Source organism: Elaeis guineensis, chromosome 5 (assembly GCF_000442705.2).
Source record: "Elaeis guineensis isolate ETL-2024a chromosome 5, EG11, whole genome shotgun sequence".
Classification (NCBI taxonomy): domain Eukaryota; kingdom Viridiplantae; phylum Streptophyta; class Magnoliopsida; order Arecales; family Arecaceae; genus Elaeis; species Elaeis guineensis.
Window position 1 is genome coordinate 2,435,556 of NC_025997.2, and position 15,175 is coordinate 2,450,730.

The 15,175-nt window shown below is 40.0% G+C and overlaps 1 protein-coding gene across 1 annotated transcript; it reads left to right on the forward strand.

The window, feature by feature from the left end:
- Positions 1-1,673: 1,673 nt before the first annotated feature.
- Positions 1,674-12,137, forward strand: LOC105044381 (ATP-dependent zinc metalloprotease FTSH 8, mitochondrial). The gene is made up of 8 exons (XM_010922246.3): positions 1,674-1,921; positions 2,012-2,243; positions 2,343-2,417; positions 5,856-5,989; positions 6,249-6,734; positions 6,957-7,724; positions 10,235-10,462; positions 11,468-12,137. The coding sequence occupies exons 1-8, from the start codon at positions 1,862-1,864 to the stop codon at positions 11,942-11,944; spliced, it is 2,460 nt and encodes an 819-aa protein (XP_010920548.1). The 5' UTR covers positions 1,674-1,861; the 3' UTR covers positions 11,945-12,137.
- Positions 12,138-15,175: the final 3,038 nt, after the last annotated feature.

Sequence of the window (15,175 nt, forward strand, 5' to 3'; positions counted from 1 at the left end):
ATCCTCGATCGTTGGGCTCTTGTCTTTGTCATTCTGCCCCCTACCTGGCGCGCCAATCTGTTGCGGCCAATCGCCTCGTCGTCCGATCGTCGGGGGACGTGCACCTGCAAAACGAGAAGTCCACACTGACCGGAGGCGGCTCCGACGGGGACCCTCCGACGGTCAAGTCAGAGAGGTGACTGGGCAATAGTGAAATGAAGACAGAGAGCTCGATCGAGGGAGAGAGGGAGAGAGGAGCGAGCCTGTGGTTTTGGAGTCGAGAAGTGGGGGGGAGCGGATCCCTTGCACTGTTGCCTTCCCCGATTTATATAGTGGAGCACGGTATGGCGCCGTCATTAATGGTGCAGATAAGTGAGGAATTGTCAACTCACTGTAAACTGTCAGAGTCGCCGTGAAAGTGTCATGTCGTCGTGGGGCTGTCAAATCATCAGGGTTGACAATGCCCTCCGTGGGACAATGCCCCTAGGCGGCAGTGCCGCATGCGGCTGTCAGGGCTGACAGGCTCTGGCGGGTGTACGGCGATCAGAGGAGTCGACCGATCCTAGGTCGGTGGCCAGCTGAGTGGCGTCGGGCCCCTCCGTTGGTCGGCGAGCCTTACGTGAGTCGGCCAACAGACCTCCGGGTTTAGTCGGTCGGGAAAGGTGCGGCCGACATATCCTCAGTTGGTCGGTGGGTCGGCCAGTCGGCCGGTCGGTCGGCCAGTCGGCCGGTCGGTCGGCCAGTCGGCCGGTCGGTCGGTCGGAGTCGTCTGTCGGGGTCGTCCGTCGGAGTCGGCGGTCGGAGTCGATCAGTCGGTCGGCCAGTCGGTCGGTCGGTCGGCCGGTCGGCCAGTCGGTCGGAGTCGGTCGGTCGGTCGGCCAGTCGGTCGGTCGGTCAATCGGCCGGTCGGTCGGTCGGTCGGCCGGTCAGTCGGAGTCGGCGGTCGGGGTCGTCGGTCGGTATATCCCAACACATGCCAATATTCTGAGATCCGCAAGGAGCTTTTCAGGGTTCAATGACACTGAAAGCAGATACTTAGTGGAGGAAGATATGGCATGCAGGAGATTTTGGTCTGATGTTATCCTGTGATGGCTTGCAGACATCTCTATGCTGTTATAGACATCTTTTTCCTTCTTAAAAGAAAACATTACCGAGCCTAATGCTACAAAACATGATCAGATACATCAGAAATGGGAGTGTTATCCTGTGAGCATAAAACACGGCAAGTGCAAGAGGTGACAAAGCTTACACCCCGGACAAAGCCGCTAAGCCCACGGAAACTTGGTTCCCCAAGCAAAACCCTTGTTTAAGTTTTAGAAGGTTTAAAACCTTTTCCCCCCGAGTCCTTTTGGTTTGCCAGCCGACGTTGTGGTCGTCGGACCATCTCCCGGCCACCAACGAGCCGTTTCGAAGAATCATAATACAGCCTGCAACGCTCTTCGGACAACTAGTCTCACCATGCCCTTGAGACATCGACACGTAGCAGATTTGGAGATATATTGGTGGGGCCCTCTTTCCCGTACAATAATATCCTTCCGATGCGCATCGAGGGGGCCCGTCCCCTTAAGCAGGACTTAAAAACTTGGTTAGGATCACCGTCGCTAATTATCCAAACGATGAACCCAGCCGTGAATTAGGACCGTGGAGGCGCCTCGTCGAATAGTCCGCTCCAGTTTGGTATCTTCGCTCAGCGGCGTAACCTTGTTGGGCGAAACCCCAAAACTCCCCTCTTCCTTCGATCCCCACCACCTCAATCTTTTGCCCTCTCATTCCCCGCTAATCCGATTGGAAACCCTCGTTCTAGGGTTCTCTGGGAGCCTCTTCTCCGCCAGGCCCCCCTCCCCCGTTCCTCCCTGGTTCATGCTCTAGTTCACGGAAAAGAATGATCTTTTCTAGGCTTGGCCAATCTCTCTCGCGATCCTCGCGTTCCCTATACGAAGCCGTGAGTTTTTCTCTCATACCTCTCTTCCATCTCTCTCTTTCGATCTTCTTTCGTTTTGCGTAGTTTTTATGTTTTCGATTCTATATTTAGGGCGCTTTTTTGGGCGGTTCTGTTGTGAGGTCTGGCTGTTCGAAGGAAGCCGTTCTGCAATCACCGAGTTTTCGTGGTGGCAGTGGAGGTTTAGGGTTTCTGAGGAGTTATTTGACTTCCATCGGAGCGAATAAGGCTATTGGTGCCAAGAAGTACCAGGCAGATTGGAGATTCCTCCTCGCAAATCCTAGTTTTAGACGGCTCTTTTCCAGTGAATCACCGGACAAGAAGAGTAAGCAAGGATTTAAGGTTTCAATCGTTGGAATGATTCACTGTTTTCCCCCTCTGGTAGATTTGTTCACTTCGAATGTTCTGTTTCTTTAATTGCCAGATTATGAGAACTACCACCCGAAGGATAGGAAGGAAATTCCGAAAGGAAATGAGAACAACAAATCGGACTCGAAAGGTATGCGTTATTACTAAAAGAAAAAGAAAGAGTTTTAATCCACAATATGTTTCAAAACCGTTCAAATTTTATAATAGAATGTGGTATTTGACCACGCAAATAATGGAACCGTAAATATATATATATATATATATATATCTTCAGTCTTCTGAGTGTTGTGTGGTTCTTAAATGGTATTTACATCAATTTGAGTCAGATGAGTCGATCTGTGGATAATATTCTTTACAAATGTTTGAATCTTTAGTTTTTTAGATATTTTTGTCAATGTCGAAGATATGTTGGTTGCTCCACTAACAAACTTATTCCTCAGGTATTTAGGCCCTCGCTGTCTTTTGTCTTGCTTGAAAACAATTATTTTAGTCAGTCTCATGAACCAAGTCTTTTGCTGAAGTTGAGCAAAGGGGTGCGCCTGACAGCCCTGGCTTGACAATTCACAAGGCAATGACCAGTCGGGGGGCAAACTGGATCATTATGTATTGTTTTTCCATATTTTACTTTAGTCATTGATGTTAGAGAAGATAAGGATGTATCTTAGTCTTGCTCTACTAAGTATATGGTAATTTGCCTACATTTTAGAGAAGACATAACATTGGTATTGAAAGCTTGGAAAAGAAATACTGAATCGTGGTTTCAGAGTATCATATTTTGTTGCCTCCTTGTTAGAGGGATTGCTTTACCTGAATTCGAAATGAAACCAACCAAAATTGATAAGCTTCAAGCTCAAACTTGGATAGTTAAAGTAAAGTGCCTTTGTGGACTCCTGGCAAGGTTTCAAGTCTTGTGGGATGGGGATGTCTTGGCTTCTCCATAGGATGGGGGTGTCTTGGCTTTCCCATAGGATGGGATACCCCAGTGTCCCGTCCTATCTTGGTCAAGCTTCCCGGCAGGAACCCCCTCTCTCTCTCTCTCTCTCTCTCTCTCTCTCTCCACTTCTTTCTGTTATTGTTTCTTTCTTCTTTCTTTCCTTTCTTCCTTCCTTTCTTTCTTTCTTTTTATTCTTACTTCTTTTCTATCTTCATTCTTTGCCTTCTTCCTTTTTCCTTCATTTCTTTCATTTTCTTCCCCTGCTCTTTCTTTATTTCATTTTCTTCCACCATACTTTTTTTTCTTTTATTTTTCTTCTTCTTTCCTTCTTTGTTTTTCATTTTCTCCTTCTTCCTTTCTTTTTTTTTTACTCTTTTTTCTTTTCCATGTGGATGGACATATGAGTCTCTCCTCTATGTTGGTCTCATTTTCTCACAAGAATAGGATGGGATTGCCATGATGCCCATTGCGCCGAAATGTAAAACATTGGTTCTTAGTGCATTATAATCTTCATTATGTGTTGCCTTATGTTTGAGATATATTTAGGATAAATAGATGATGAATTTGCTATTTGTTTATATATATTAGCTACCAATTGAAAGGACCTATTTGAACGTGAAATGTTATTTGTTGCAATCTAGGACCTCACATAAAGAGGCTAGCCAAAAAGCTTTATTTGGGTTTCTTGACCTTGTGAAAGTACTTAAGATCTACCTAATGCATAGTCGATTTGGGACTAAACATGCAATCATAAGGGCTCTCACATGCTCCTCTCGTTTATTTCATGGCATCTTCGCTAGGCTAATGGTCTAATCCAATTAAATCCAATCACAAATACCACGATCTACCTGTATTCAATTTTAAAAGTATTCATATTGCAGTATCTTTTAGTCCACATGAGCTATAAACTGGGCCACTCTCATACCATTTGTAACAGCCTAAGCTCTTATTCAAACAGATTAGCTGGAAGGTATTATTTAGATTTTTTGGTCCTGTATAGGTACTTAAGATCTACCTAGTGCATAATCAATATGAGACTAAACACACGTCCGTACAAGTTCTCGCATTATCTAATTTAGACAATATGTAAAAATCTATGTGGCTGTGTGTTGAGTCTCATATCAGCTATACAATGGATAGATTTTGGATATTTATACAAGATCAAGAATCCTAAGTAATACATTTTGATGAGTCTTTTGGGTAAGATCCTGGATTGTGACATGGTATTAGAGCAAATGCAGACTATGGTCTATGTAGACTAGGAGACATTGCAACATGGGCCCTTTGAGACTGATAATGGGCTGACGATGGTATCTATGATTGAATTTAATTGGATTTGGACTCTTAGCCTACTGAAAATGCCAAGGCTTAAACAGGGAGAGTATATGAGGACCCATGCAGACATATATTTAGTTCTATATCGGTTATACATTGGATAGATCTTAGGTACTTATACAGGGTCAAAGAATCCAAATAGTACCTTCCAGCTAGCCATTTTTGGTGAGGTCCTATGTTATTACAGTGCTTGCCCAAGAAGGATTTAATCTAAAATTTTAATTAGAACTCTGAATCAAGTAGAGGATGGAAGGCCAAAACACTTTCTACTATGAGTCAGTCTTGCGCTGTGTAGAGATATGCAACTTAGTTCAAAAGAATATAATCAAATGGGTTAGATCAGACTAGCGAAACCTATATTGGATGGAACTTGAAACTGGATCCATATCCATTTTCTAGTTCATTTCCATATGATCAAGTTTGGGCTAAAAACCGGCTAATTATTTGAGTAAAATGTGGATCCTTCTTGACCTCTTATTGACTAAACATATTTTGCATTGTTTAGATCCCCCACCTTTTTGACCTTAGAATTTTTAAGCATATATATGTTGAGAATAAATTCAAACATACAGGAACTTATGGAGCTTCAATTTTATCAAGCTGATGTCTTCACCAAGTATCAAAATAAGCAATTTGTACATTCCAATGTCGAGATGAATGGGGATATTATAGGGAAATGAATAGCATCTATTGGATTGGAAAATTTCTCCTTTGATTTGTGTTCAAATACTATGGTCTATTTAAGAACACCATTAATCTTGATACTACATCTACAGATGTTCTCTTAAGATGATTTCTATTATTTACATGTGGATGGAACTTGATCCACAGAATCCTCATTACTGTGATTTATGTTATGTACAAGAAAAAAACGTGTAATTCTTCCAAAAGTTGGACTTGTCTGCGTATGCGCATGTGCGTGCAAATGTGTTTGTTAGAGATAGAGAGAAAGAGAGATTTTAGTTTGTTGGTGAAATTTCTCAGTAATAGTAAATTTTGATTCCACCATTGATCAGTAAACAGAAGTATTAACATAGTTGTCATCCATTCGTTAGCAGTTCTCCACCTTAATGAAATGCCTGCAATACTTATGCTGAGCTATCGTTGCCATCATTTAGTAACATGATATGTTAAAATACTTGTATAATGCGAAAGGAATTTCAGTTACAGGGTATTTCAATGAGGTTAGATTTATGTGATATTTCATACTTTTTGCACCATTTATGTATTGTGTTTTTGCTTGATGTTCTGAGTGCAATATTTGCTGCCTTTTTTTTTTTTTTTTTTGCTTTTCTTTAGAGAATTCAAATACAGAAGATCAGGCGAATTTTCAGGAGAATTTTATGAAGCAGTTGCAGAGTTACCTTGCTCCTATACTGTTTATGGGACTATTGCTTTCTTCCTTTTCCTTTGGCTCTTTTGACCAAAAAGAGGTTAGTTATGCATTTATAACCAATTAACTGCATTTACATCATATCTGTTTGTTGTCACTTCTAAATCATAAGTTTCCTTGATATTTTTATTGAATCACATGCCACCAGTAGCTTGTTGCTTGTAGACAAATATAGCTCTGCGGATGTCTTCAGAAGACTGAACTTGTGCAGCGATCATAGATTGTGCATTACATATCAATGTAATTTCTTGCAAATCATGTTTTCTAATATCTGATGATTTCATTGTCATTCTTTACAGATTAGTTTCCAGGAATTCAAGAATAAGCTCCTGGAACCTGGTTTAGTGGATCACATTGTTGTGTCCAATAAATCAGTTGCAAAAGTGTATGTCAGGAATTCGCCAAAGACAAGCTATCAAACCGGGGAGAATGAGATACAGGAAACCACAACAAGTTCTCCTCCTAGGCATGCTGGTAGCCAGTATAAGTATTACTTCAATATTGGAAGTGTGGAATCATTTGAAGAAAAATTGGAGGAAGCTCAGGAAGCCTTGGGGATAGATCCTCATGATTATGTCCCTGTTAGATATATTTCTGAAGTAATTTGGTACCAAGAATTGCTCAAATTTGCCCCAACAGCATTTCTTGTGGGGCTGATTTACTTTATGGGGCGGAAAATACAGGGTGGATTTGGCGTTGGTGGTGGTGCGGGTAGGGGTAGTCGTGGGATATTTAACATTGGAAAAGCCCAAGTGACAAAGATGGACAAGAATTCAAAAAATAAGGTCAGCATCTTGCCTGAGTGCTAGCCCTTTCTTTCCACCTATAGTGTTTAACTATTATGGCTTGATTAATGGATAACAACATTGAACTATGAATACTACAGAGAACTGCATTGGAGAGCATAGCTGTCACCAATCAGTTCCATTTTTCAATGCTTTATAGTTACACTATATGGTTTTAGTTAAACAGATAATGATAATTTTTTACCTGTATGCCTGGTGCAGGTATTCTTTAAAGATGTAGCTGGCTGTGATGAGGCCAAACAAGAAATTATGGAATTTGTGCACTTCTTAAAAAATCCCAAGAAGTATGAGGAACTGGGAGCGAAAATTCCCAAAGGTGCTCTTCTTGTAGGCCCTCCTGGCACGGGAAAAACACTTCTTGCAAAAGCAACTGCAGGAGAGTCTGGTGTACCTTTCTTGTCTATTGCTGGTTCAGATTTTATGGAAATGTTTGTCGGTGTTGGACCTTCCAGGGTGAGGAACTTGTTTGTGGAAGCCCGACAGTGTGCACCTAGCATAATTTTTATTGATGAGATTGATGCAATTGGTCGGGCAAGAGGCCGTGGGGGATTCTCAGGTGCCAATGATGAGCGCGAAAGTACACTAAATCAGTTACTTGTGGAGATGGATGGATTTGGAACAACCTCTGGGGTTGTTGTACTTGCTGGGACAAATCGGCCTGACATCTTGGATAAGGCCTTGTTAAGGCCAGGTCGGTTTGATCGTCAAATTACAATTGACAAACCTGACATAAAAGGACGTGATCAGATATTCCGTATATATCTTAAGAAGATCAAGCTGGACAAAGATCCATCATATTACTCTCAAAGGCTAGCTGCCCTTACGCCTGGTTTTGCTGGAGCTGACATTGCCAATGTTTGTAACGAGGCTGCTTTGATAGCTGCAAGAAGTGAGGAAACACAAGTTACAATGCAGCATTTTGAAGCTGCTATTGATCGTATAATTGGTGGTTTGGAGAAGAAGAACAAGGTAACTTTACCGCAATGTTCATTTCATTCCCTATTATAAATGTATGGTTGTTGAGTTGTTATTCATACTATTTTTTTTTCTTAAGCTCTTTTTAATATTGTTATCTTAACTCTCTTGCATTCCCTCTTCATTGGTGCTGCTGTTTTGACCATGAACCTTTTCCTTTTTAGTGTTATCATTGATGCTATTAAGGTGCTCTAGTGGACATTTTTCTCTTCTGTTTTAGAACATTTTCATGTTCATCGATCTATATGTTTCCTGTGAGTGACATTGTGCTCATGCTGTTTTTCTGGCTGCTATGCTAAGTTAATTGATGAAATTTTGTTATTAGACATTCATAAACACTTCCACCTTGCTGGATCTTTCTGCTTTCATCCAACTCTTGTCGCATTCTACCCTCATTTGTCTACATAGTTGGCTACCAAACTACCAATACAGTTTAAGCTCTTCAAGATGCTCAGCTATTGTCTTATGTGATTAATAATTGATGTTCAACAAAATATCTCCTCCATTGTTACATGCATTGGTGGTCATTTTTCCTAGTCTTGCTGGATGTTCATTATACATTCTTCAAATGATATTGTTGATGTTCTGTAGGATAATGAAAATTCAAGATTGTCTTTTTGATTGGGTTTGCAAATGCGGTGTAGATCATTGGAAAGAGAGGAATAGGAAATTTTTGTAAGAAAAATGTCTCGTTCATTAAACTTCTCATATAGACTCATAAGATGGACAAATCTTTTTTTTAGCTTCTAGGGTAAAGATGCTCTATTCAGCTTGGGAAGTGATTAACTGGAGTTTGACTGGAGGACGTAGACTTTCTGTTTTAACATTGATATCAAGTTGACACTTGCAACTGTCTGCATGTGGTGTTCTAGATATAATTATTGATGAATTAATTTTAAAAATAAAGATTATCCCCTCCTACTTTCGTAGTCCAGTGACATTTATGTTATTTATAGAGATATGGAGGCAGAAGCTTCTTGTTCTGTTCTTGAGACAAATAAGCCATAGATTAATGCACCTCTCTGTATTCGCTTGGAAGTAACTGCATGAAAGTGAAGGCATCCACTTTCCCAAATGTTTTTTCTGAAAGTCAAGGCTTAAAATTAGCAGTTTGGTCTTCATTTTTTAGGACTCAAATACATGGATGTGGCAACTTTCAGAATGCCATTTTGGTACTGCCACTCACAACCAAACGCAGACCTAATTGCTGGGCAATGCTATTTCTTTGGCTCACAGTGAAAGGCCCTTATGGGAAGTGGGACATTGGTCAAGATAAGGTATGCCTTTCTTCCATATGCTTCGGGAGTCAATAATCTAGCAAACAAGGTCTGCAATACAGGAACTGGCACTCATGCCGGTAGGCCGGTGGCACAGCACAGTATGGTACTGTGCTGTCCTGTCCTGGTGCATACCAAGAAAGAAAACCAGAGGGGGAGAGGGAGGGAAAGAGAGATGCTGAGAGATGGAGAGAGAAGGGGCTCGGAAGTGATCCTCTCCTCCGGTTGTCTGCACACTGGGTGGAGCTTTGTTTTGTTCGAAACAAGGCTCAACCCATTTTTCTTTTTTTATTTTTGGCTTCTTCAAGTGAAGTTGACACAAGGTTTGTGGACTTCACTTTAAGAAGCCTAAAATAAAAAAGGGCTGAGCCCTGTTTCATTTGTGCGGATGACTAGAGTAGAGGAGGGCTTCTAAGCCCCCCCTCTCTTCCTATCCTAGCATGCATCCCCCCCTCCCCCCTGGCCGCGTGTGGTCATTGGTTCTCATTTCGCTCGCCGGAACCATCCTGGTACGGCTTGACATGCCTTGAACCGGATAATTCGGGATGGTTCTGCTGTCTATGCTGGCAAACTTTCTTTTATATGCTTAGCTGAGGTGACAAGCATATCGGCTTTCTTGGTCTTCCTGGTATTTGTACGGCATGTCCATAACTATTTTAGGGAACTGCTTTCACTTTATTTCAGGTAAGCAAGTTCTCCTGTCTTGTCAATTTGTGGTCTATTTTCAAGAAAGACACATATTCAGAAATCAGGCAATCCTTCTGTTTAAAATTGTTTGTAGCATGCACCAGGTTGTTTGTAGTAAAAGTCCAATGTTACCAAGGTTATATGCTCCATGCATCATGAATAATACCAGTATCTAGTATTTAACAATACTAAACATTCTCTGGCTATCTTTTGGGCATCCTTATGAATAGATAGAGCTGCTACTTAGAATGTCTTGCACTTTGTGAGGCATGCATACATACATATGTAAAACTGACTCAAAAGCATCTGCAAATTTCCTGAAAATTTTAAAGTACAAATGTTGGGAAAAGCATAATTAGCTGCTGCAACTGATAGCCAATTATAAGCTTGTTCTGCGCAGTTTTAGCTATAAATATCAACATTTTTGTAATCAAAGTTCCAGACTGAAGTTGGATCCTTGTTATGAATGAAATTTTCTTGGTAACCCCTCAAAGATTATTATGGTAACCAGGTGTGCTGATGCCATTATCTTCTTGTTAGGTGATCAGCAAGCTGGAACGTCGAACTGTTGCTTACCATGAATCAGGTCATGCTGTTGTTGGATGGTTCTTGGAGCATGCAGAGCCTTTACTTAAAGTTACAATAGTTCCACGTGGAACTGCAGCATTGGGCTTTGCTCAGTATGTGCCAAATGAAAACCTCCTATTGACCAAGGAGCAGCTTTTTGACATGACATGCATGACACTAGGTGGGCGTGCATCTGAAGAGGTAAAAAACTGTCTTCCTTTTATTTGATCTATTAAATAGTTAGTTTTCACACAGGAAGTTACAAAAAAAAAAAAAAAAAAAAAAAAAAAAAAAAAAAAAGAAGTGGAGCTTAGTTTTGTTATAATGAAATTTCTGAAAGTGGATTATACATCTTCTCTTTTCCCTGGTAGGGTGACATTGCACTTGATACCATTAAAAATATTATAACTGAAAGCTGTTTTTGGTAGTTCCTTTCATAATCCATCTATATTGCCTAACCAAGACATCTCAGTTAAGTGGCATCTTTGAATATTATGGTCATACCATGCAGGGATTTTTTTTTCCTTTTAAAATATTCTTTTGCTCTTTAATCAGGTTGTTTTAACATTTGGAGTTTTTGTTAAAAGTTCTTATTAAATATTAGGTGGGAAATGAATATCATTGTGTATGCATGTTATTTCAAATGATGTTTGAACTATATTACAAGTTATCTTCTTGTTTTTTCTTCCCTGTTAATGGAGGCTCCAGCTTAACAAGGTTAAAGAAGGTTTGAGTTGAATGTTCGTCTCATGTTCTGGAATCTGCTGTTTCCTAAAAGCATGATGTTGAGGTGTATCTGCTTCTGCTTTTCCACGTCTTTTTTCAGAACCTTGAAACCCATGCTATTTCACCATGTAGTAACCTGGTTGACAGATCATCTGATTCTTTATGGACATGCCACTTTGTTTGAAGTTCCAATTGTGACCAACATTGTTGCACACCTGTTAAAAGGTTGTTTTGTACCGTGTGTTACCGGTTGATGATGATAAAAACTGAATGATGGATTTCGATGATGATAAAACTGAATATTGGATTTCTTTACAAATGTCATGCCAAGTCTATTAATGAAAATCACAAAGAATATAAGGAAATTGCAAAAATGTGTTAGATTACCTTCATTCGATACATTTGGTTAAATGTATTGCATGATGACTAAGAGATGGTCGAACCATGACAATACCCTTGTCATTTTTAATGGGTCTCTAGGTCTTGTTGGGGAAGATTTCTACTGGAGCTCAAAATGATTTGGAGAAAGTGACCAAGATGACTTACGCTCAAGTTGCAGTATATGGTTTCAGTGACAAGATTGGGCTCCTTTCATTTCCCCAGAGGGATGATGGTTTTGAAATGAGCAAGCCTTACAGCAGCAAGACTGGAGCCATCATTGATGCTGAGGTGAGGGAATGGGTTACAAAGGCCTATCAGAGAACAGTGGAACTGATGAAGGAACACAAGGATCATGTCATCCAGATCGCTGAGCTGCTGCTGGAGAAGGAGGTCCTACACCAAGACGATTTGGTAAGAGTCCTTGGCGAGCGCCCATTCAAATCAAGTGAACCAACAAATTATGATAGGTTTAAGCAAGGGTTCCAAGAGGAAGAGGACGATAAAGGTGGGGAACCTTCAAAGGCTGTGGACGAAGACGATGGATCGTCGTCACTCTGTGGGGTAGTGCCCACGTAGCCAGAGCATTTTTTGGCAATGTATACTTAATCAATTTCCATTTTTCTTTTGTTTTACCTTGTATTTAAGAAATTGTACAATTCAGCATCCGTATCAGAAAGATGCCTTCTTTGGTGTAATGAATGCCTGTCTCTGTTCAGTTCTCTTTAATCATGAGAAATATGACAAAAAATTGAGCTGGGAATTGTCCCTATTATTGTGGTCCTTAACAGGAAATGAGGCATTGTATGTGTGTCTAATTTGAGTCGTTAATTGTGTTGGATGATGGTAGGGTTTGCGTAAAGCTGAAATATCCCCAGTCAATTATTCTGGCTGGCATGGTGGGACAAGGAAAAAGAAAGCCCCTAGCCCCGGGGGAGCTCATCCATTCTGTTTTTTGGAGTGAATGATTGTGGAGATTAGAACAAATGGTAGAGATTAGAAAATTAGTCACCTTCGGAGTGTGAATGATTGGGGCGATCAGAAAACTAATTGATACACTGTACATCGTTGCGTCCTGATCATGAATTTTTCAAGGCCATTGTCTTTCAGTTGTGTGTTGCTCATCCTTAATTTTGTTTTAACTTGTTTTAGCGGAAGTCTATTTGTTCGTTGTCATGCTTTGTTTGCTCTCTTATATTTTTCTCGCCGAATCTATTTTGAGCCACTTCCATTGAGATCTGAAATCCTTCTAATCACATGTTGGGGCTCCATTGTTTAGCGTCATAACATTTAGGTGCAAGTCTTACTATCTTTGAATGATTTGTCGAGGCCAGTTGGCTGCCGGGTTCGGCCGATGGCATCCAAGGCTTCAGTGAGATGATGGGTCCTCGGTTGGGAATTTGTGGAGCCGGTAGCGCTTTGGATAGAATTCTATGGGAAAGGAAAAGGGCCTCCAGACCCAATACCGTGTCAGAGGTGTAAGGTCTCTTATGGATGAGAAAAGAAGATACAAAGAGCGTCCTCTCCACGGTCGTCTACCACCTCCTCCTCCATTGTAATTGTCGAATTGTCTTACCCTGTTCCTTGCCCGCTACGCGACTCCAGGCAACCGACGGTGTCACGTTGCTCACGTGATACTTTTAGTATATAAAAACGATCACTAAGATAAGAGTTGAGTCGTTTGTCACGGGCGACGTCAGGTCGGTCCCTTTCAAATTATTAGTGGGGAGACAGGTCTGTAACCTTACGATATGCGAAAATTATACGCGCATTATATTCGATCACGTAGATAAAAATGATGCTTCGATCCTATCTTTTTTAAATTCTTGTTTGAAAAACACATACTAATAATATAATTTCGTGAGAAAGCTCTAAGATAAGAACAAGAGAATATTTTGAACCTATAACATTCCAAAGGCAGAAATATTCAGTTCCAAAATAGAAAATAAGCACAAAATTGTAAGGTCATGAGTGCAGAACGTACGAATCGACACCTGTTCTGATTAATAATCATTGTAACCTTTGATCCATGGTAGCAAGTGCTCCCCTAAGCTGAAAAATGCCAATTGAGCAACCAATTTCTCCCTTTCATCTCATGTGTCGTTTCATTCACGAAATAATTGTCTTCAAGTCGATACTAATCTTATCAAAAATATAGTCCACACTAGAAGGGAGAAACATAAAAGAATATATGTTCCATCTGATAAACAAAAACTTTGCTTCTTTTGACTTAATCATCGGTTCCCACGGGACTTGAGATCACAAGACAGAAGTAGATCTAAGCTAGATTATGGCCTAATCCTAGGCCTATAAACCAGACAAAACACTAGTTCTTTCCTAACCATTATTTAACGAGTAAAATTATATAAGGTACTTTAATGTTCATAAAAAAATTGAAATATTCTCAATTGTTAATCATTCGTTCAGCAATAACTTATATTCATCAATACATAGATCTTCTTCATATCGCCTTTCAATGTTTGCCAGCAAGTTGAACGCCGCAGGAAGATGTATAGGGTTGTTGAGTAGTCTGCATCATCCATATAGGGCTGTAAATCAAACAAAATCTAGAAAAATAAAATCAAGACACCATACCAGTACCTATAATTGGATCTTATTAATTTTTATATCTTGAAACATACCCACAAGGATACGCATGAATAATTGGTGTCACTTGAAAGAAAAAAATAATAATAATCGAACAACTTGGCCTTATTGCTTTTATACCACCATTTTTTTTTATGTCCCCTTCCGAGCCTCTACTTGATGGCCACTTGTCGATCATGAAATCCACAGAGCGATTTCTATTTATTATTAAGAAACACTAAAATCAAACTCCAGTCGAGCTATACGACCAGTGGGGTCTATGTGATGCATGCAATCATGCATCACAAACGCCGTTGCATCATAATCATACTGCAAAATATAGATGGCTATGATCATATAACTTGGCTCTAAGTTCGTTTTCTAAATGCAGTCAAAGAGCTTTTTTTCTCAAAAGAAAAGTATTGAAATCTAAATCATGCATAGATGATGGTGTACACCTTATCTGTCGTATAATGGCACCCAAATTATTTGGGGCAGAGAAGCATACTTGGCACACAAATGATGACAAATATAACTGCAATTATTGTTTGGAGACGTGAACGTAAGTTTGAGGCTTCCGTTTACGCACTTGTTTCTAATGAAACATCATTTTTTTTTATAAATCAGATAAATTAAATCAAATGAATATAAATATATTCATGAAAAACAACAAACGAAATATTGAATATGAAAAAAAAAAAACTATCCTAAAATTTCATAATATCAATCATGATTGACTCTCTCTTTCTCTCTCTAGAAATCAACAGTAATTCAGAGGAAGAAGGTAAAGTCTGACTTAAGTAGGTAGTAAATCAAAAAAATTATTTAATAATTATCTAAAAATCTTTCTCCAAATAAATATTAATTATCAATAATATTTTGAGTAAAGAACCAGGTAGTCAAGCTAGTATTGTTACTAATAGAATTGTTATAGTTTACAGGCAATGACTTGAATTCAGGGCCATCTTAGAATGGATGTCTCTCATTTACGCGTTTCAAGCACCGGAGATAAACTTACACCAGAGGAGGCTGGAGTCGAAGAAAAATTTAGGGAGAAGGTCATTCTTAGACGCCAGAACAAAGCTGCCGATAGAAAGCTAAAGATTGTCCACAATCATTGCATCAGCGGCTTTATCACATCTCCATTAGGAGATTTCTGCCACGTGTCTTCCTTGTCAAACCATAAGTTCTGTTGGGAACTTGATGCTCATCCAACTGCCACGT

What these genes read in the sequence shown, in the direction of transcription:
- LOC105044381 (XM_010922246.3), top strand. Translation starts at nt 1,862, where the DNA reads ATGATCTTTTCTAGGCTTGGCCAATCTCTCTCGCGATCCTCGCGTTCC. An exon ending in CGCGTTCCCTATACGAAGCC is followed by an intron (nt 1,922 to 2,011) that starts GTGAGTTTTTCT and finishes TTCTATATTTAG; the next exon opens with GGCGCTTTTTTGGGCGGTTC. An exon ending in CAACAAATCGGACTCGAAAG is followed by an intron (nt 2,418 to 5,855) that starts GTATGCGTTATT and finishes GCTTTTCTTTAG; the next exon opens with AGAATTCAAATACAGAAGAT.